Here is a 21,808-nt window from a genome sequence, read left to right as displayed (position 1 = left end):
TAAAATGGAAACCCCAAACGAATGCATGGACCAGTGATTTTAAGCCAGAATGCCATCGTCAAGCATGCGTAGCCCTCAGTGGCCAAACCCTAACAGAAACCTGGCACGTTGCCATGGAAACCACAGGGTTTCAAGTTGAAGACGACAGAGATGATGAAAGGGTAGAAAAAGCAACAGCGAGTTGTGATAATTGCAAAACATGGAGAAACTTGATGTGAAATTGCACTTTCAGGCTACCTGGAACTACGAGTGGCTTTGAGATTTACACACTGCTGCAATGATATATTTAAATAACCACTACTGTTTAAGCCGTGGGTCTCCCGCTGTCATCAAAGCATGGTACAAGCAGTGGTGCCATTGACTGTTCAGTCAAAACAGTAAACTGACACTTGCTTTCTGCAAATTGGACGAATTTTGTACAATTGATAGAATATTGCTGTAAACTATTGCTGTAAACATTCCACACAAAATGAATTCAGCACTATGTCATATGAAACGGTTTGCAAAATTGTCACCACCATGTTTTGATGTCGCTTGGGAGAACTGAGTTAAGCACTAACATACATAGCACTCTCTTTAAAACAACTGATATGTATGGAGCAGGGACTGCAGCTTGCCGTGTATATATGAAAATTATGCCACAAAATTATCATAGAGAAAAGTTTCAGCAAAATAGTGTATATTTCCAATTTGGCTTCTTGCTGATCAAAGATGATATTTAAGATCGTCAGACATTTCCGTATTGTCAACCTTTTCCAAGACTCTTGCCATGGGAAAATAATTATGGTTCCACTGACCTCTCCTAATGCTACATGCTGTCACTGTCGCCCTGTTTTCTGAAGATTGCTAAAAACCCTCACTTTTGCAAATATCACACAAAATTGCTCACGTTTGATGCATAGTTCAAAAGCTGCTTATTCAGAGCTCTCTATCCCAAACCATGATAATTTAAAGAGGCCAGATTTACCAGAATATGGTAAGATGATTGGCAAAACATGCAAAATATTCCACACTAACTGAACCTCGACTTTGTAGAAATTTGAAGTAAATAAAATAAAGCAAAGATTGGAAAATAAGTATTACATGTACTTCTGAAGAAGAAGTTGTCATTCCAGATAATTCTCAGAACAGAGCATTGCCTTGGAGCAATCAAGTGGCATAGCCTGATCATACCACAGATAGCATGGCCGCACCATGGAGGCAATCTGTTTATCACCTCCATGTTCGTACCAAACTAAGTGAGGAATATGTAGCAGTGAGCAGGTTCACGTAGCTAGATAACACAACACACTCTTGGAACAGCCAAGGAAACAAGAGAGAACTGATCATGTTTGCGTGAATGATGTTATGTACGTGATGGCGGTGGACAAGCTTGCACATGCAGTACATGTGCAGTGGTGTTGAGAATCAACTTACCAACACACACTGTCCATGGTAGCATGGAGTGAGAGAACCACGAAGTAGATAGATTTGGGGGGAAAAGAAAACATCAAGAAGGTTAAAAAGATTGTAAAAAAAAACAGTTAGTTCCTAAATGTTTGCCCTATGTATGATGTTACTGTAAGTTGTTATCGCTGATACTGAAAAATTATTTCCATTAAACCTGATACACTTAACTTCATGTGAATTTTGCAACATCCATCCCATTTAGTTCTTCTGAAGCTCTCAGTGTTGATAAAGCCTTTCTGGAGACTTTACTGCCTATTTGGCCTGAAATTTGGCACCATCAAAGGTATACAAATCTAGCACTAGAGCTACCAGGGTTCTCAACAAGAGGATTTCGAGGGGTTGACCACTCGTTTGTTATTTGTTTGGTTTTTGTTGTTTTTGAGCAATCTACTCACATGTTAATAACGATAAAAGTACAGATTTTTCACAACAAAGGAATATGCAAATTGTGCATTGTTATGATTTACCAGGCTGTAGAGAACACTGGCACTTATGGTATTCACGCTTTCTGGCAGTTAATCCTTTGAGCGCCAAAGTCAATTTTTTTTGCCTATATCAAAATATACACCAGTCAATTTTTGTCTAATTTTTGCTAAAATTTTGATAAAAATCTGAAGCCAATAAAATGTGATGTTCATTTGGTTCGAAATTGTCAAAAAAGTTTACAGAAAAATTCACAAAATTGGTAAAATGTTGCTCAGTATAATTTTGGTGGGAAAAACTGCAGTGCTCAAAGGGTTAAAGAGAAATTCACACTGAAATTTTCCTTGATGGAAGTCTCTGGTTCGATAAAGGTGCCATGTTGCTCACATTTCCTTTAGATGTCATGAACTATTGGTGTGAAAGATAACTAGAACAGATTTACATCAGATTGTGTGTAACGTTATGAGGGGAAGTCTGTTATCGACATTGATGAAAGAAGTTTCAGTGCTAAACAAACCAGTGAATGTATTGGAGGAAAGAACGTCGGATACAACAAAGTGAGATTTCAAGAGCTGATGGAAATGGCCGTAATGTAACAATAACACCATCATACTAGACTTGTACAAGTTGAAGTGTGTACTTTGATTCCAGAAATACTTTGTCATGGTTTTTGACCGGAAGTTGACATTTTTGTTTGGATAGAATAGGCATATACACCACTATAACAACAAGTGTGTGGGCGTAACTGTTAGTATATGCATGCCAAGTTATATGCGTATTATTGGCGTGCGAGCAAGTATTTTGTGCCTAAGCAAGTATGTATACACAAACGACAGGAAACACATAAATGTAATCATGAACCATTTATCTTTATGGATTGTCATAAAAATTAATGTTTTCCATCTGAATTGAAACTTGGACAGTACGGCCATAATATTTGTCATAAAAGAGCATTGTTCAGGTGCAAAAGGAAAGAGTAGGGGAGTTCAGGGGCTGGTGAAAATGCTTAAAAAGGTCAATGTTTTAAGTCTGAATATATTTCAGCTGTGTCAACCTTGTGATAGCAAACTCTACCATGTTGGTCTGCACTTAACAAAATTTATCAAAACAGAAGCAAGAAGAATTGTTTCTGAGAGGAAATTTGAATGCCTTCAACAGAAAGCTAAAGGACAGTTTTGTCTACATCTAGTAAAACTGTATCGTCGTCAAAGGTCTGAAGATGCTCCCGCGCAGGTTCTATTCACTCTGATTGTAATGCACATTGTTTTTGTAGAAAAGCTACATGTACATTGTACCCTGTGAGAATGGGGGTACCCATTATAAGGTTGCTGCGAATAAAATGCTCAAAGGCTTTTGCAGATGAATTTAATATTTGAAAAGAGGAAAAGCTTGAGACAGATGTAAGTTGTACAATCATTTACAAAGAAGTGTCAAATTCCAAATAGACGCTGAACATCAATAGAAAATTTCGGACATTCCATGTTCACTTTTTGTAACAATCACACCACTCATCTGGTGGTCGTATGCAACATGGGTGAAAAGTTTGTTTTGGAATTTTTAAAGTTGGAATATTGATCAGATACAACGTCACAAAGCTACGTGATGTAGGATGTTACTGTGAATTCGGATATGACTTCGCATTGGGGGTTTGACGATGTCCAAACCACGAGAGAAGCAAAGTGGTTCAGCTTAACACTGCTATTCACGAAGTCAAGGAAATACAGCTATCAACTGCAATTTGAAAAATCCAAACACACTCTCACTTGTCATTGAACATAACAGATTCATCAGGAAACTGTACAGGTCAACTTCAAATTTCTCGCTCAAAAAAAGACACTTTATCGGTGTGTTCACAGTGAAAAAAAGAATGGCAATTATAATAGGGATCAAAAACAAAACTATTCGCAAAAAGTCATCGTTGATGACACAGTCCCCACTTGTTAATGGGTACTTTGATTACATGTCCTCAGAGAGGATAGAGTCCTCTTCTTTAGGTCTGTGATAAAAATACTTTTGAATAAATTCGCTTGATACATGTCTGAGTTGTAGTTCAGACATGGAAAAATCGCAATAAAATGGCCACATGTCGGCCATATTGGATCGTATCACAAAGCAAATCGATGTGCATATGTATGACAGAGGTCAATGTCCTTGTACAAAGTTTGAATAAAATCAGTTGAGATATGCCTGAATTATGGCTCTGTACATGAAAAAATCGTAACAAAATGGCTGCACGGCAGCCATATTGGATCGTATCACATGAAAAATTGACGTGCATATCTATGACATTGGTCAATGTCCTTGTACCAACTTTGAATAAAATCAGTTGAAACATGCCTGAGTAATGGCTCTGTACATGAAAAAATCGTAATAAAATGGCCGCCTGGCGGCCATATTGAATCGTATCACAAAATAAATCGACGTGAATATGTATGACATAGGTCAATGTCCTTGTACAAAGTTTGAATAAAATCAGTTGAGATATGCCTGAATTATGGCTCTGTACATGAAAAAATCGTAACAAAATGGCCGCCTGGCGCCCATATTGGATCGTATCACAAAACAAATTGATGTGCATATCTATGACATTGGTCAATGTCCTTGTACCAGCTTTGAATAAAATCAGTTGAAACATGTCTGAGTTATGGCTCTGTACATGAAAAAATCATAATAAAATGGCCGCCTGGCAGCCATATTGGATCGTATCAAAAAACAAATTGACGTGCATCTGTATGACATATGAAGTAATCCTTGTACCAAGTTTGAATGAAATTGCTCCAGGCATCTCTGAGATATCTGCGTGAACGGACGGACGCACGGACGGACGCACGGACGCACGCACGCACGGACATGACCAAACCTATAAGTCCCCCCGGACGGTGTCCGTGGGGACTATTCGCAAAAATAATGACTACATGTACATGCTGAAAATATTCTCACTATCTTTCTATCAAAACACCACTTTTCAAAAAGACATTAATATTGATATGTTCATAAAATTCCCCTTGGACTTACTTTTTACTTGTTTCTTTACACTTTTTGTTGGATCCAACCAGTGCTGTAATCGTAAAAAAACATGAAATTATTTAAAATGTAGTTACGACACTTCTGGTGTAAAAGTAAATAACCTGTTCTAACTACATGTACTTGTAAAGCAACTGAAAACATTTCTGAACCACTGATGAGGTGATAATCTTGGCTGTGATGACTTTATTCTTCTATTTGCTGGAACTTATCTGCCAGTTGGCAGTAGCATTTCAATTGAGTAGGTCCAGATTAGCAAAGGTCACATGCAAGGTCATGAACCTTATCAGAAGATAATTCAAGGTCACACTTGTTATCATTGTATTACTCGGTGGGGTACGTTTCACCAATCACATTCTGAATTATATGCTTGCTATCTCTACCCCATGTTTTGTTTCTGGCGGAACACAATAGTTTGAGAGGCTGAGTTTTGTATTGGTCCTATAGGACCATGAAATGATGGTACAAATTTTAATGAGAAGGAATCAAAATGTTATACCGGTATCCAGTGAAATTCTAATCAGCTATTTTAACTAACTTTACCAAATTACTTTTTGAAGATGTAAATTGTGATCAAAAATGTCACATATATGAGCAGATTTCATAGCAGTGAATAGCTGATGGTAAAAGCTTTTTTCTGCTCAGACCAAAAGAGGATATTGTGGGAACAAATACCAAACTGCTATTGCTATCAAAATCTTGGGTGCAACCTTTATGTACTGTACTTGACCCATACTCGTAACACACATTTATAGCTGACCACTTTCCCTGTAATTGGTACAGGCATAAATGTTAACCATTTCCGCTTACGGCATTCTTATGCCACGGGCACAGCCATTGTGGTTCTTACTTTACACATGAAGGTCAAACATAAACAAGGTCACAGAACAAAAATTCAAGCAAACACTGTGTCCAATTGTAAACTCTGTGATGAACAAACCCTAACCAACAGCCTATTTCATCCTCCTGCAAGTTCATATTTCATCCCTGTTGGGCAGATATTGTTTTATTCCCTTGACCTCTGCTCAGTTTTGTTTACACATTTTTTGAGGGATCACATTGACCAAGCCCTTGGCTATCCTACAGCACTGTTCGCCAGACTGTCTGTGTGTGCATATACATCCGCTGCAATGGAATTCAAACAGTAGACGGCAACGTCTACATTTGTGGAACTACTAGACTTGAGAACTTTCTATTTCTGGATCTTGTGTTGTTTTTGGTCAATACATTGACCTCTCTCCTGTATATTTTCATAAATGAATGAATGAATGAATGTTCTGCAAAAATGTCAACAATGACTGACACTTGGCTTTGTACCTTGTGGCGGATCATAGCAATTCCATGGTTTGTTGTCATTTGGGAGCTTAGATACGCAATCTCTCTGATCTCTCTGTCTGTTTCTCTTCTCTCCTATCTCTGATCCCATCTCTATGATTTGTGATGCTGACATGTCACATCGCACCCACTGACTCGATGAGAAACAGACACCAACAGCAAGGTGCAGCTGGGGTCATCGACTGCGAGTAGGATTGTGTAGAGCAGCAACGACCCAAGCAACTCACAGTGTGAGAGACCATGTCTACATCAATAATTCAACAGCTTTCTTTACACTATTCAAAAGACAGTAGTTATACTTTTGATCATTTTTTTTACTATTTTTGTTTTTATTGTTCACTACAATTTCTTGTTTCAGTCCCCAAAGCATGTTTAGCTACACAGTATTCAGCTTGTCAGCTCAGCCTGTACATGTGTAGCTATCACAACTTGCATTCTTCATATATAGACACTGTTTTGACAAGCTACATGCATATATTGATGTTTTACGAGTAGAACAAGAGTTTGCAGTTGACATACAAAAATAAAATTTAGAAAAGATCATCAAAAATTATGTCTACTGTTTATTTCATGGAAGTTGACTGCAACAGACAAGATATATGTCATCCTAATGGCTGGATGGCTGGTTACCTAGCAACCAACACAGTAATACTCACTGGGAGAGCTCTCATTAGCTATAACTTTACGATTTCTGAATTCTGAGAGTGAATTAAGAAATTTCAAGAAATTTCCTTGAGTCAGCTCTGCACCAATACATGTAAAATGCAAAATTTTCTCACGTAAATTGTCTTAAAAACTACACCACTGTAGATATCACAGTAATTACCATGATGCTAGCCTAAATGTCAGTCGTAATTGTCTTTGGGACTGGATTTCATCATGGAATCACTCTATGGGTTTGTCAATTTAGAGCTGCACTTACAACCAGTGCAGTGTTTGTAGAAATTGGAGAGAGTATGAAAATTGCCTGCTAAATTTACCATACTGTTTTGTCAACTTTCCAACAATGCACACACAGTTCAGTTTGCGCCATGGCACTACCTCAGCTTGCACACACACATGAAACGATGCCTGTATGCCTGCACAAAAGCACCACCGTGACAATGGTTCAGCATTGGGCTGTGACATTGCACTTGAAATTCTAACACCAACACCAAATGTACATGTATATGGTTAGCCACAAAACACATTAAAAACAAATTGGATTGTCCACTTCAATAAAACATGAATATCAATTGTGAATTCACAATTATCCATGCGTGTAATTACTGTTTACATCGCATACAATTAAAGCAACCATATTGATTTCCAAGCGGTATTTTTATCTTTAGATGGATGAAACCATGCATAACACATCTGTTGTAAATTCCAGTTAGAAAAGTGATTCTTTTCAACAAGATCTATCAATATGTCCAATGCCCACTACTGGGTTATCCAATATTTGTGATAATTTCAGTTGGATTAAATTTTTAGCAAAACTAATTCAAACCATCTGGTAATTTCCATGGTTTGTTCTGGTATCTCCTGAGAACAAACATGAACTCAGCTAATGATTGTCTTGTCTTTGAATTTTATCCATATTTTACATTGGCTACTTTGGCTAAACGGACAGAGGACCATATGTTTACAGCTGTTGGATGAATAATTTCAACCTATTTCGTTCAAGAAAAACACAAATACCTACTGTATGTTATTTTTTACCATCTTCCTATTAAAATTTCATAGAAAAATCAAAATATGCAAACATATATTTCATTATCTGTAATTGTGACGGATATAATAATTCAAAAACATCTTAAGGTTTGAGCTTGTTAGTAACAGTCGGTCTTCACATCAAACACAGTGATTTGCTCCTTCATAATATTTGACAGCAGCTCTAATTTTACTCAAGGTCACTGTACAAGCACGTTGTGAGTAACAAACTTGGCATGCACATTTAATGCAAAATATATCAAGTGAAAGTTCAGGCTTCAAGAGTTGGCTCTAAGGTAGTATGAGCCTTGAAAATGAAAGACTTTTGCTCAAACTGTCCTCAAGCACTCTTTCAACCATTCTCTTTTGCATCAAGAAAAAAAAATTACGGGTCACTGTGCAAATTTTGTACTGGAGAAACACATTGCCCAATATTTATCGATATCTGAAATTCAAAATGGCTGACGCCAATATTTGAAATTCAAAATGGCTGCCACCAGTGCTTTGTCTGGGGAGGAAAATAAAATTCCTAATCTTCACAAAACTAAGCCAGTGACAACTTTATTTACTCCATAAGCTTCAAAATAAGCCCCCACAAGTGGCAGGCCAAAAGAATATTGCAGAATTTGAGTCTAAATGTCTGTCCCCGAGACACATTATACCCATGAATTCATTTTTAGATTCATCATTTTTACCTAATCATGATCATAATCAAGTGATACGCAGTAAGTATATTCTTTTACAAAGTAATTTTGTCACATCAGAGAAAATACAAAACTATTGTGTATTTTTTTCCGAAAATTATATTTACATGTGTCTTTACAAAGTAACCATAACGACTTGACTACTGTTTTAGAATTACCATGGCAATATCAGAATCAGTATCTATTTATTGAACCCAAAAGACAAATCTAGTTTTGCTCTTTGGTCATGCCAAAGTGGTTTATTGCTACATGACCTTGCCTGTCAGATGAGCCTATTGACAACGAAGAGAACCAAGCATTAAAATTACATGGCAGGGCATAATGGCCATTAGGTCATATCGAGTAGGACAATAAGAAATCCTGATTGTACCTTCCATTTTTTTAGATAATTTAGCGATGATTACGCAGTTGTGCAATATAACATAGAATACAGGATTTGTGAAAGCTTTATATTTTCAACAGCTGGATGGCAGGTTACCTAGCAACCAATGCAGTAATACTGGGAGCTCATTAGCAATAACTTTACAATATCTGAACTCTCAGTCACAATAATACATCAAATGCGTTTCTATTGTTAATTTTACTGAATCAAAATTTTTTTCAAATAAAATTAAATGTGAAGAAATATTTTACGTGTTGTGAAGATGTAACCAAGTGGTTTCAATCACTGACTCACGTGCTGAATGAGTAGGTACCATAGGTCGTGAATTTGAATGCAACAACAGTATTTGTACTACATCAAAACTTCACTGACATGTGTCTTTCAAGAAAACATACCATTAAAACATATAAGTTATAATATTTGCTCCACTAAAGCCAGAAGGACAACACACACAGTAACGACGGAAGAATCAAGTGACATGAGAGATTCCCCGGCATGAGACTGCAATATTGGATGGTACATTTAAAATTTCTAAGGAGATAAAGATTACGGGCGGTGATAATGAAAATATTTCATAGTAAATTTCAGTGACAGTATCTATCATATTTCATTTGACAGCGATGCATGCTGAATTACTCACAGCAATATCTATTACACTTCCTTTCCAATCACAGTATCAAAAGTATTGGACATGTACACGTATGTGATCTGTGCCTGCTAGTGGTGCAGTGTAAAAAGCCACACATGCTTCGCCTGTATTTCAACATGTCCAGGCTAGAAAGTTTTATCATAAAATACATCATAAAATTATACTAGGGGTGTTAAAATCTCTTTATTACATAATTGGCCAATATTTTATATCCTTCCGTTTGGTGTATCTTGGCACTTTGTGTGGGCAGCCAGACTTTAAGGGAGCTAGGCCGGACTTTACATTCAGTGGCAAATGACAAGATACTGAGAAACAATGGCTACTTGGAGATGATGTACCTTTGATGGATGTCATTCTTGTGAATCCATCTTTCAAAGTCAGGGTAATAGCACGTACTTATCCTTGACTCTATTGATTAAAATTTTATTAGCTGTAACTTTTGACAAGTTTTCCATTATTTTGCCCTATTTGTAAAATACAGTTTAAACTATTGTTCTATTCTGGCAGTCATGTTGAAAGGCCTAGTACTTGACTCGTAAACACTGTCTGTATGTAAGTATGTCCAATCTTGTTCTGCCCACATCTGAATTTTAGTCTTAATTACAATTCATTTGCCAATAACAACACTGCATTTTACATACAATGTGCTGTGTCAACAAGGCTTAAACCATAATTTGAATTTTTGCATGCTATAGGAAGAAAAAAAGAAACTTTCATCCCTCTTTTATAGAGAAAAAATAATGAATATATTATCAGAAGTTATGGCCTTTGTCCATGGTATAATTAATATTGTCAGAATACCAGAAAAGAGAATATTAAACTCACTATTTTCTGTGAACTGAAATACCCTAGTAAGAGATGTCATTTCAAAATGTTTTTATGTCTGGTTTCACCAACAGCCTGAAAGCTGTGAAGGTCATCCTTTTCATTTAGGGAACCATCAGTGTACATGTATCCCATTGGGTGAGATCACATGTACTGTGCCATGTTGGGGCAGCATGGGCCAATCAGCTGTTAACAAACATCACATATATTTTCAAAGGAACTGATGAGTTACAGTTATGTCTGGAGTTTGAGAAAGACCTTAAAACAAAAGAAGCTGCCTTTTTGGATTACCAGCGCAAGCAAACATTCACATTTTTATCACCTATACTATAATGACACACAGATGAACTTTGTATACAGTGACCCGGGTCATAACCTTTCTGATTGAAGATGAAGTCAAGTTGATAAACTGGCTTTGGCATTGCACCATAAATAACTTTCTTTCTTACCTGAACTTGATTGGCGTCCGTAAAACTAAGACCAAAGTAGTCTTTTTCTATGAGGTCTAGTGTGTAGAAAACTTGGTCGTAGAGTTCCTGTCCGGGCGCCTTTTTCTGAAATAAAGAAAGTGGGAATGATGAGAGACATTTAAACCAGTACATCATATTTGGTCTTGATTCAGAAAGAAATTCTACATTAATTGTTTCCTGGCTCTCCCATAAAATATCTGGGTACATCCGGGACTGGAAACAGCGGAAGATCTTCAGTAAAACCAAGAATAATCCAACTGTCTGTGCAGATGCTTGGATACATAATGGTATTAACATGTTTTCAAATCAATACATTCAATACACATGTTTTTGAAAAATGTAGAGGAGAAATTTGTATTTCATTGTCCAAAAGATCAATGTCATTGATATGTGAACATGCATATGATGATTATGGATTTGGTGGTCAAATATTCAAACATGGATGTCCTCGCAAATCAAGAGGCACACAGTCTGATATTTACATGCAAATTTGGGTGTAATAAGAGCTGTAAACAAAAGTGTACATTTGGCTATCACAATCGACTAGTTCATAGCAATATTGGACTGGCATTCACTTTAAAGCTGACATCAATGGTCTAAAAATTGAAAAGATAGCAAATTTCCTGTCTGTTACATGTATTTGAGAACTGGAACTTCCTAACCTGGCAACTTTGACAATACACTTTATAAATGAAATCTCTCTTGTAGCTAACCAGAACACACAGTGGTGCCATTTGGCTGTTGATGGCTGTTATGTATTCATGAATGCTTGCCTGAATGACACATATTTTGAATTTTTTCCATGAAAAACAGAAACAAAGGGAAAGTTTGTTGCACTTCTGTTCTCTCAACAAACTTGTTTTTCCTGGATTAGAGAAGACAACATCATCACATCGCTTCCTGAAATACTTGGCATAGTGAAGATAAAATAAGGCAGGTCTCGGGACAATTTCCAAAGAAGTTCAGACAGCACAAACTCTGTTTCCGTCTCAGGCCTGGAAGACGACATCTGTCTCTTATCCCAAACAAAATTCTTCAATACTGATAATATAGCCGGCTACATAGCCAGGCCATCAGGAGAGTCTAAAAATACGCACAATGAAGATTAGGGCTTTGAGAGACCTACATCCCATGGCTCCAACCCTTCATCACTATCAACTTTCATGGAGTCGTATCGCACTCCCTTCATTATTGCTATCCCATCACTGCCTGAAAGTGTGATGGGACTGAGACTGGGCATCTGATGCGTCCTTAGAACCCAAACAAGAAGGCTAAAATCTGAACAGTCGCGTTCCTCCACATCAAAACATTGGCGAACTGAAGGTTTATTTTTTCTAAAACTTGTAGTCCAAGTAGTAGCTGGGTGAAGTAAGAGTAATATCTGCGGGCCCTTGGGCGGGTGAGATTACTTGACAAAATTTCAGACGGCATGCCGATGGTATTTCAATCCGCCCACGCTGACCGTTTGGCCATATATTCCATGCCACATTAGACCCTGTTTGTTTCCCCCGATATCAAATGGTGACCTGTGACCCTAAGGACAGCTTCTGGTTACTTCTGATTTTATAGGGAAATGAGCGTTTCAAGCTGATGGCAACAATGATAGTTACCGTAGGTATCAAAACTCCATATCAATAAATATTATTATGTGTCCAAACCCATCAGAGCATTATCGCAAAAACCATGTTCTGTTAAGATTCATGTTCATATGACTGTCATTTGTACAAGATAAATACATGTAAACTTCATCCTAACATAGTAATGTAATGTTTTCATTCCACTGCCAGTAATGAACTTCACAAATTGCACTGATAAACCATACTTTCAAGTCTGCCATACAAAATAAACCGCTGAGCAATTAATTTTAGAAATTTCAGGAAAGGAATTCGCCAAACATTTATATTTTGTTCCCTCACAGATGCGATTGCTGTGAACAGCTGTTACTATAACTCACACTGCCGTACAGAGTTCTAATTATTACATGCCTTATGGGCTAGAGATGGACACATGCTTTGTGTTTTGATTTTGTTCAAATTTAGTAAACACAGGTCTTGGATTACCCTGCACAGAAGCTGTCTTGGTCTAATAGGGTGAGGGTAATGTCCGGTGTGTAACATTTGCATGAGTAGACCCACAATATAAGAGCATATTTGCCATTCCAATATTGGTATATAAAATTGTAAGGTTTCTTTCATTAGATGAGCACTATGGGGCTATCACTTACCATTGTTGTATTAAAACAATCTACTACACCATATGCATAATAATATCGTATTTAAAATTTTAATTTTCAGCCTGAAGCAAAAGCATTGCATTTCACTTAAAGCTAGCTTCATTATTGGGGCCACAAGCTCACTAGTTTCTTACATGTAGGAACTATTTTTGTGACTCCGGCCAGAAATACGGCTTTTTTTTTTCAGTTCATATAGCATACAGTATGTTTTGTTGTTCCTGGCAAATAAATATTATTATTATGATCAATCATTCATAATCTTTTGATCGATATCGAATCTTTCAAAATGCAAGATGCTTCAAAGAAATATTTCAATGTTCAATTTGAGATGTTATTTCAATGTAACTGTTACCAAAACATCAGGAATGAGAAATGTACATGTGTTGATAGCCTGTCCAGGTCAGTTGTCCCATAAATTTAGCCTTGCTTTAACAGTTGTGCACTTTCCTTTCATTTACAAAGAATACCAAAAATCTCAACATGCTTATAACAAGTATTTGAACATCAAGAAATTGTTACAGTGGGGAAAAGCAATGTCTCTAACCAGATTCATACAGGCATGTATGAATCATATGTGACATCTGACCTTTTAAAGTTCAAAACAGTGGGCTTGGATAACATGACAGTGTTTGTACCGTTCATGTTTTTCATAAGCGTTTTACGCACAAGAAGAGCTAATATTACAACTATTGACTATTTTAACCATCGGAAACAATTTCAGCATATCTTTACTTAGCATACAGGCCAGAATCAGATTTGTCAGCGGTGCAGAAAGACGTTAATGTTCCTCTCTCTACAAGTGCTAAAAGTGTTGTGAATAGGGTGAAATGGTCTTGTCAGCAGAGTGAAAATTGATATGAAAATGTTGTTCTGACTACATAGGATGATGAGGAGAGGATTGAAAACTTTTAGTAAATGTAAACTTGACAATCAAACTTGGCGATCATCTGGGACCAGGGCCCACGTCACTTATCCACACTGGGAAATCTGGGGTGATTCGGATTTTGTGTAGGCCCTAGACCCCCCTCCCAATCTGGACAAAATTGATCTGATGCCAGGCTGACACAGAGTGTTCCGACTGCTTTCATAACATCGACATAAAACTTACATCCATGTAGAGGCAATGCAACTTTGTCTGTCTGAATGGGGTTTTTGAAACCAAAATAATTTTAAGAATATGTGATATTTTGATGTTGTAGCTCAATAGAATTAAACATCGAGACATTACTTGTGAGTGAAATTATTGCACCAGTTGTTTTTAGCTTCATGTATTGCTTGTGTATGATAGAAATGGCCTGATGGTACAGCAGTCCTGGACGCTTTCCTTGAGCATCTCTCCCGCTTTAAAAGTAATTTTGATTTTGCTGGAGGGTTTTAACTTTTAATCCATGACGTCTACTTTAATGTCAGACTCAAAGTCTTACTAGATCAGACAAGAACGACGCATCTGTTCAGAATATTATTGCGGTAAGAAAACAAACATATGCATGTTTTCTGCCTAGGTGAGGAATTTTTCTCACACTAAAATGGCTCATCTGGAGCTTTGTAAGATGTGCACCTTCTGGGCAGGATGGATGTAGGTACAGATAACAAACTTCCACAATGATAACTGGCATTCCTTGTACATGAACAGACATGTAACTCTGCTATCTCTGACCCTCCATAACCTTAATATACTTTCTCTTTAATTGGCAACTGTCTTGCACATGTGTTTAGTATTAAATGTTACTTTGTTGGAGGCAGACTACCTATTAGTAAGGCATATTTCTACTTCACCATAGAATCTAAGGCCTTCGTAAAATGATTAAACTGACAATAGGGGGAAATAAAATTTTATTTCGATGTTTATTGACTCTTCACTTTTTGATGTAATGAGAGTTAGACATTTTCTGTCAATGTTTCCCAAAATTATGCAAAAAAGTTAAATGACATTATATAGGCCACTGTGCTTGTTTACTTTTTAAGAGAAAATCGAAAAGTGACCAAAACTAACTTCTTGTTCCTAATAGAAGAACATCTAGAATTTGAGCAAGACCCTGATGCTGATTTTAAAACTATCTTTGCTGTGTGCTCACAATTATTTCACACATGGTGACTTTTGGTACATAACTGCATTACAGACTGTAAAATACCACTGGATGGTAAATGGAACAGCCAAATCACGTGGGTACACACTTTACCTTGTTTAAAGTTTCAGTACTATATTTATTTTTTATTTGCTGAGATTGTGCAACGTACACAATTTTATGTGTGTTTGTATCGAGAAAAGTTGCTGGGTGGTTATTAAAATGATGTCAAGGAACATTTTTCAAAAGCTACACAGGATAATCATTGATGAAGTTGCCTCTACACGTACCGGTACATGTCATTTATGACAATAAATATTCATGTACGGCAGCTTTCCCAGTCAGAGAGTGAACATTGGACTACATCACTGACACTGTAGCTTTTCTTTTAAGTTTGTTTTTCTGGGCATACAATTTCTCATGTCGTAGTATTGGGTAAGCCTGTGAATATTGCCAACTACATACTATTTTGAAAAAAAAATTAAACCAGTCTTTTGGAAATGATTGTATACATGTAAAGTCATTTGCATCTTTCTGTTAACGCGAAACAGTAAATTATACTTTGCCAATCATTGACTAGAGATTTAATCATGTGATCACGAGTTACACAATGCAATAAAATAAAATTCCATCCCACATGCAGATAGCAATGTTGTGTCTGCATGTTATGAATATGAGAAATAACCACACCCATTTACTTTGGGAAGGCATGGGGATGCTTCATGGAAACAACCGGCGATCTACTTTCCCTCAGTCACTGTAGATCAGTCCTGTTCTCATCACGGAATCCCGCCAATGTCAATTCAATAAGCTGTGAAAGTCACATTACAGAAACAGGTGGAGCACTGAGATGTGTTTTATGAAGTGACTTGGGAGCTGTTAATACTGTCATCAGTGTTCACACAATATCATCTATTCCCAAAGACTATACCAACAGCTGGCCCCGTGCTCTTACAAGCAATTGCAGTATGTTGATGACAAGTACAAGTTTGAGCAACATGGTGGACAATATCTTGCCAGTACAATAAGATTCATCTGATGTAAGCAGTAAATAAATGCTTTTCTCTGAAGCCAAGGATACTGACGTTTGCATCAAAAAGAATTATCTGACAGAAATAAGAACAATAAATCTAAAAGAAGTGTACTCTGATTTGTGAAGTCATTGCATTATGAGACATGTCCTCCATGATACACAGTCCTTTGTTCTGCTAACCATGGACTGACTTGTCCTCATATCCTTCACTACCTGGAAATACACAATGTTGTTATTGTTTTCTGGGTCATTCTGGGTCATGTTGGATCATCTAGGGGATTATGAGGTCAGCATATGAGATGTTACCAATAATAAATATGCTGTCAGCTTTTGAATTTTGAAATGTTTATCAGTATGGAAAGGTCATTGAACATGTTGGGGATTGTCCTAGTGTGACCAGACGCTGAAGTGACACATGCAAAAGATAGATTTTACTTGAAAAAAATCTCACAATGAAGAAAACATGCTAGTACATTACACTTGTTATTGAGGAATTTGTATATACAATGTACATATAAATAATTATCATACATCTACTATCGAGAAAAATATATTTTTGCGTGTGCTGAAAAGCCATAGTGAACACATTTCGTGACATTTACTGTTTCAATACGCCCCAAGGGCAGTTTGTTCTATAGTATGAGGCCTCTGCCTGCTCACTTTAGGACAGTTTCAAGGGACCCATTGACCGATTACCAGAATGTGCCTCACAATCTGTATTTGTAGCTGCATAGGCTACATGTAGAGAGTCCAGAACAGCATTTCATTCTTACAATTACATGTAAGTTGAGCTATGAATCGGAAGGAAAATTGCTGATATTGCTCGAAAACCGACACTACTCTGCCCACTTTACATCCCAGTCATGAATGTATAATAAGGTTATTAAGAAACTATTGCAGAGGATGCACTCAGACATTAACGACATAAAGTATCCCCTGCTTTGTATTGGGTGAGGCAATGCGGTAATGTTCTACTGCATCCTTTGCGGTGTTTTCCAAATAAGCTAATAAACTCCTATTCTGAAGGGAACATGTAAAGAACTGTGACCTTTGCCCAAATATTTGTTGCTATTTCAGTGAGTTTTCAGGCTAATAATCCATCACGTCATCCGTTTAAAGCAATCTTTTCTCCAAATGCACACACACAAGTAGTTAATAGCAATATGAGTCCCGACAGATTCATAAATAACCTGTCATTATGTAAATCAACTTGGAAATCATACGTTGCCCATTGATTTCCAATAAAATACATTATTTACTGATGTCATATTTCAATACACATCAAACAGTACTTCTGTTAACCCTAGCAACGTTTCTCCATAAATGTAATCTTTCCAAAAATCCTAGTGAACATTGAATAGTAAAGAATTTCATATTCTTTTTTTAATATTGCCTGTAATCAAAGCCTGCATATACCTGTTCGTGATGTAAAACCAAGATAAATATACAACCCTGTTCCTGGTTTCATTAATATGTGTAGATTTATTGAACAAGCGACCTAGCGGCCGATATAGCTCCGCTGTGTTTATGTACAGAATAACTATTTTTGACACATGTTGATGAAGAAGGTGGAAATCTTTGATAACTCAATGCAGTGGCCAGAAAAATGTGGCTAAAATAAGCTGCAAAAATACAAAATTGAAGATTTCATCATACTTTGAATATATCACATCCGATCATCCCTAAGAACATGTCAACCAAAGCTATCTGATGAGTAGTTTTTTGAGAATAAAATATTCTGACCAAAAATGGCAACAATTGCCCCCAAAATAAAAATTGCAGATTTCATCATAATTTCAAAATATCACACTTAGTTATACCAAATTTCAAAGCTGTTAGACCAGTACTTTTGAGAAACGCATTTTTGACCAAAAATGGGAAAAATTGCCCCAAAAATTCAAAATTGCAGATGTCATCATTATTTCAATAAATATCATTTAGTTCATCTATGGAAACCTGTATACCAAATTTCAAAGCTATCAGATAAGTAGTTTTGGAAATACACATTTTTGACCAAAAATGGCAAAAATTGCCCCAAAAATACAAAATTACAGATTTCATCAGAAATTCAATATATATTACTAAGCTTATCTGTAGAACCTGTATACCAAATTTCAAAGCTATCAGACCAGTACTTTTTGAGAAACACATTTTTTGACTAAAATGGCAAAAATTGCCCCAAAATTACAAAATTGCAGATTTCATCATTATTTCCATAAATATCATTTAGTTCATCTGTAGAAACCTCTATACCAAATTTCAAAGCTATCAGATGAGTAGTTTTGGAAATACACATTTTTGACCAAAAATGGCAAAAATTGCCCCAAAAATACAAAATTACAGATTTCATCAGAAATTCAATATATTACTTAGTTCATCTATAGAAACCTGTATACCAAATTTCAAAACTATCAGACCAGTACTTTTTGAGAAATACATTTTTTGACCAAAAATGGCAAAAATTGCCTTAAAAATGCAAATTTGCATATTTCTGCACAATTTGAACAAATCTGAAATAGATCATCCCTAGGGACATATGTACCAAATATAAAAGCTATCTGACCAGTAGTTTTGAAGAAGAAGATTTTTAAAGATTTTTTTACCAAAAATGACAAAAATTGCCTTAAAAATACAAATATGCAAATTTCACCACCATTTGAACAAATCTGATTTAAGTCACCCTAAGCAAACTGCATATCAAATTTCAAAGCAATCGAACGAGCGGTTTCAGAGAAGAAGATTTTTTTACCAAAAACACAAAAAAATGCCCCCAAAATACAAATATGCAAATATCACCATGATTTGAACAAACTGAAGTAAGGTCACCCCAAGTGAACTGCATATAAAATTTCAAAGCAATTGGACTTGTGGTTTCAGAGGAGAAGGCAATTGTTGACGGACGACGGACGCCGGACGCCGGACGCCGGACGACGACGGACGACGACGGATAATCAACCTATTTGATAAGCTCCGCGTCGCTGACAGCGGAGCTTTATTGAATAAAGATATGACTAGAAGCACGATCAAATAACTCTGATGTTAGATATTGCTCAAAGTGAACTTTGAATTTTAATAAAGTGTTACAGCAAATTGATATTATGTCATCATGAATGGAATGTGTTATCATTCTGCAAAGTACACGATGTACAATGTACATTTGTATTTCATATTTCACATACTGCTACACAAAAGTAGGCAGCCAGTATTATTGTTTGTCACATGCTAAGTCTCAGATTTCACATCAGAATAATATTGATTACCAATCCTGTCAAATACCATGTTTACACACACAAATGCTGAATTGTGAGTTTGAATTTTGCTCCAGGCAGTTTCTTTCCACTGTTATCTGTTCAAAAATTTCAAAGAACTAAGTTGACACTCAACCATCTTCTGTGTCATGCTTAGAATACACGTTGGATATTTTTCATTAATTATTGACAGGTGAAAGGAGAAGTACCAAGTCTTCTTCAGTGAGTTAATGTTTTAACTTTATGTTTTGCCTCTTTACATGTATATTATCCAAACATTTTCTGCATCAATCAATGATGTTCAAAGGAACGCTATTACGATTGAAATGAATGCCTAGAGATATCAAGAACCTGGGCACTGTGTGAGGCATACCAGTAGAACAACATAACAAGAGGCTTCAACCTGACTACAAGATGCTAGTTGTTAGAAATTGACGATGAAATGTATATATCTGCCACATGTACAGTGCACGTACAACATGGATGTGAATAAATTATGCATGATGTTCCCTTCTGCGTCTGTTTCACATGACAGCAATTAAACAGCTGTTGCTATACTGATGCAGGTAGGGTTTCAACCTTCCAGTCAACCCACTGATGACATTGGAATTCTCGCTGTGAAACATGAGATGTCTACTTGTATTGCAAGGACCCTGAACAGCAATTTACAAATGAAATATGTTACGTCCAACAGCTGGTATACAGAAGCCTCAAGTTCAGTCTCTGAGTGCCATGCAATGATGCATCAGTTTTATAATAATTTGTGATGCATTTTCAAGTATATGGTACTTGTTATGACACAGCCAATAAATTCAGTTTCTTGTTCTACTCACAGAATGCCTGAAATGAAGTTCACTTCCTGAATACAACCAATGTTCCGTGTATTGCCCTAAAGTTAACCCTGTCTTTTCCTGCCAGACAGAATCACTGCTCCATCTGTCAAGTCAGTAAAATGTGGTACTGAGCCAAAACCATAAGTATTTTCACCCATTTGATTTGATATTTTATAGCAGTTTGGTCTGTAAAAATCATATTTACAGTACCTTTGTTCTTAGGGGCCTCAAAATTTTCAACATTTTGTTAAAGTTTACTATTAATTAAAACCCTTTTCCTGCCAAGTAGGTGAAAATCCGCTTGAAATTCGGTGTAGCCAGAATCTAAGCACTGGTGACCGTTGTTCTCCAACCCGGTGGAAATCGGGCCCTTTTGGGTACCCCCTTTCCTGCCAAGTCGACGGCACTACGTTTTGCTATCCCCTGTGCGTTTAGGGGTCATCCGAGGAGAGGTTTTCTGACAAGGAACGCCTTTTCCCCTCGAAATGGGTTCGCAGGGAGTCGATAGACAGGGAAAGGTGCAGAAACCTGTCCGCCAGTCCCCCACACCCGAGGGGGCTGGTTTTTTTTTACCGCTTTTTAGCGGACTTGGCAGGATAGCATGGTGACGTTTTCTGGCGGAGTTGGACGTACTTGGCTGCCTGGCACTATAGAGATTGCTGCCGAACTTGACCAACTCGGCAATGCTAATCTAGAAGGCTACCTCTTGCAAAGGACTTGGCAGATATGCTGATGGTGCGAGACGAAAGTCACTTATTCAGTTGTGTGTGACTGAAAATGAGACGTATTTTTGACGGGACGGCTCGACTTGTTCCTCCGATGGAACGGATATGAACGACTCGGAAATACCATTACAAACTGGTGTCCGACGTACTAAGCTGGGCTTCAGCTCTGCAAGTTCAAGCCAGGCAACGTCCTTCACCGCCTTGGCCGTGCCATTCAATGGACGTAGCTTTGGATTTTTTATTTATTCCATCGTCCGAAGTATTGGCTCTGGTTTGCAGGCAAACGTATCCTCTTGCCGACGCATTGGTAACTACGTACGCTGTTTGCGTACAGAGAATTCAAAAGGGCACATAAGGTCAATGCGTAGTGACTGCTACGGGGATACCGCCTGCATTTAGCAGGGACTGCTTTTGTTATGCAAACCAGCTAGCAGTACAATATGGCTGCCAGGCATGTGGACACGTCGATGGCTAGAACAATGGAAGCATATTGCGTTGCACCCGTGCATCGCAAAAGTGAACTGAAGACTTGGGTGTAGTGACTGGTTATCACTGGTTAGCTGCAGCCCAAGCCATGTCGGTACAAACCCGTACCTGACTGAGGACCACTCGATTAAGTCAGTAATGAACGGTAACACTCGTAAACCAACTCCCAACTGAGCTGGCTAAAGTACGTGGAGCTGTGCTTCAATGGCTCAGCCATGTCGTTAATACAAC

General features: G+C 37.2%; 1 protein-coding gene across 8 annotated transcripts in view; it reads right to left on the bottom strand.

Moving 5' to 3' along the window:
• LOC139140515 (band 4.1-like protein 5) overlaps positions 1-21,808 on the bottom strand; it is a 61,780-nt gene that overhangs the window by 29,310 nt on the left and 10,662 nt on the right. For all 8 annotated transcript variants that reach the window (XM_070709837.1, XM_070709839.1, XM_070709840.1 and 5 more), the window contains exons 2-3: positions 10,933-11,037; positions 4,888-4,930 (exon numbers count right to left, since the gene is read on the bottom strand). In XM_070709837.1, coding sequence (XP_070565938.1) covers positions 4,888-4,930; positions 10,933-11,037 — 148 coding nt within the window. The remainder of the gene's footprint in view (positions 1-4,887; positions 4,931-10,932; positions 11,038-21,808) is intronic.

This window comes from Ptychodera flava, chromosome 9 (genome assembly GCF_041260155.1).
Source record: "Ptychodera flava strain L36383 chromosome 9, AS_Pfla_20210202, whole genome shotgun sequence".
Classification (NCBI taxonomy): domain Eukaryota; kingdom Metazoa; phylum Hemichordata; class Enteropneusta; family Ptychoderidae; genus Ptychodera; species Ptychodera flava.
Note: the sequence above shows the minus strand (reverse complement) of the source record. Positions and strands in the feature narration are given on the sequence as shown.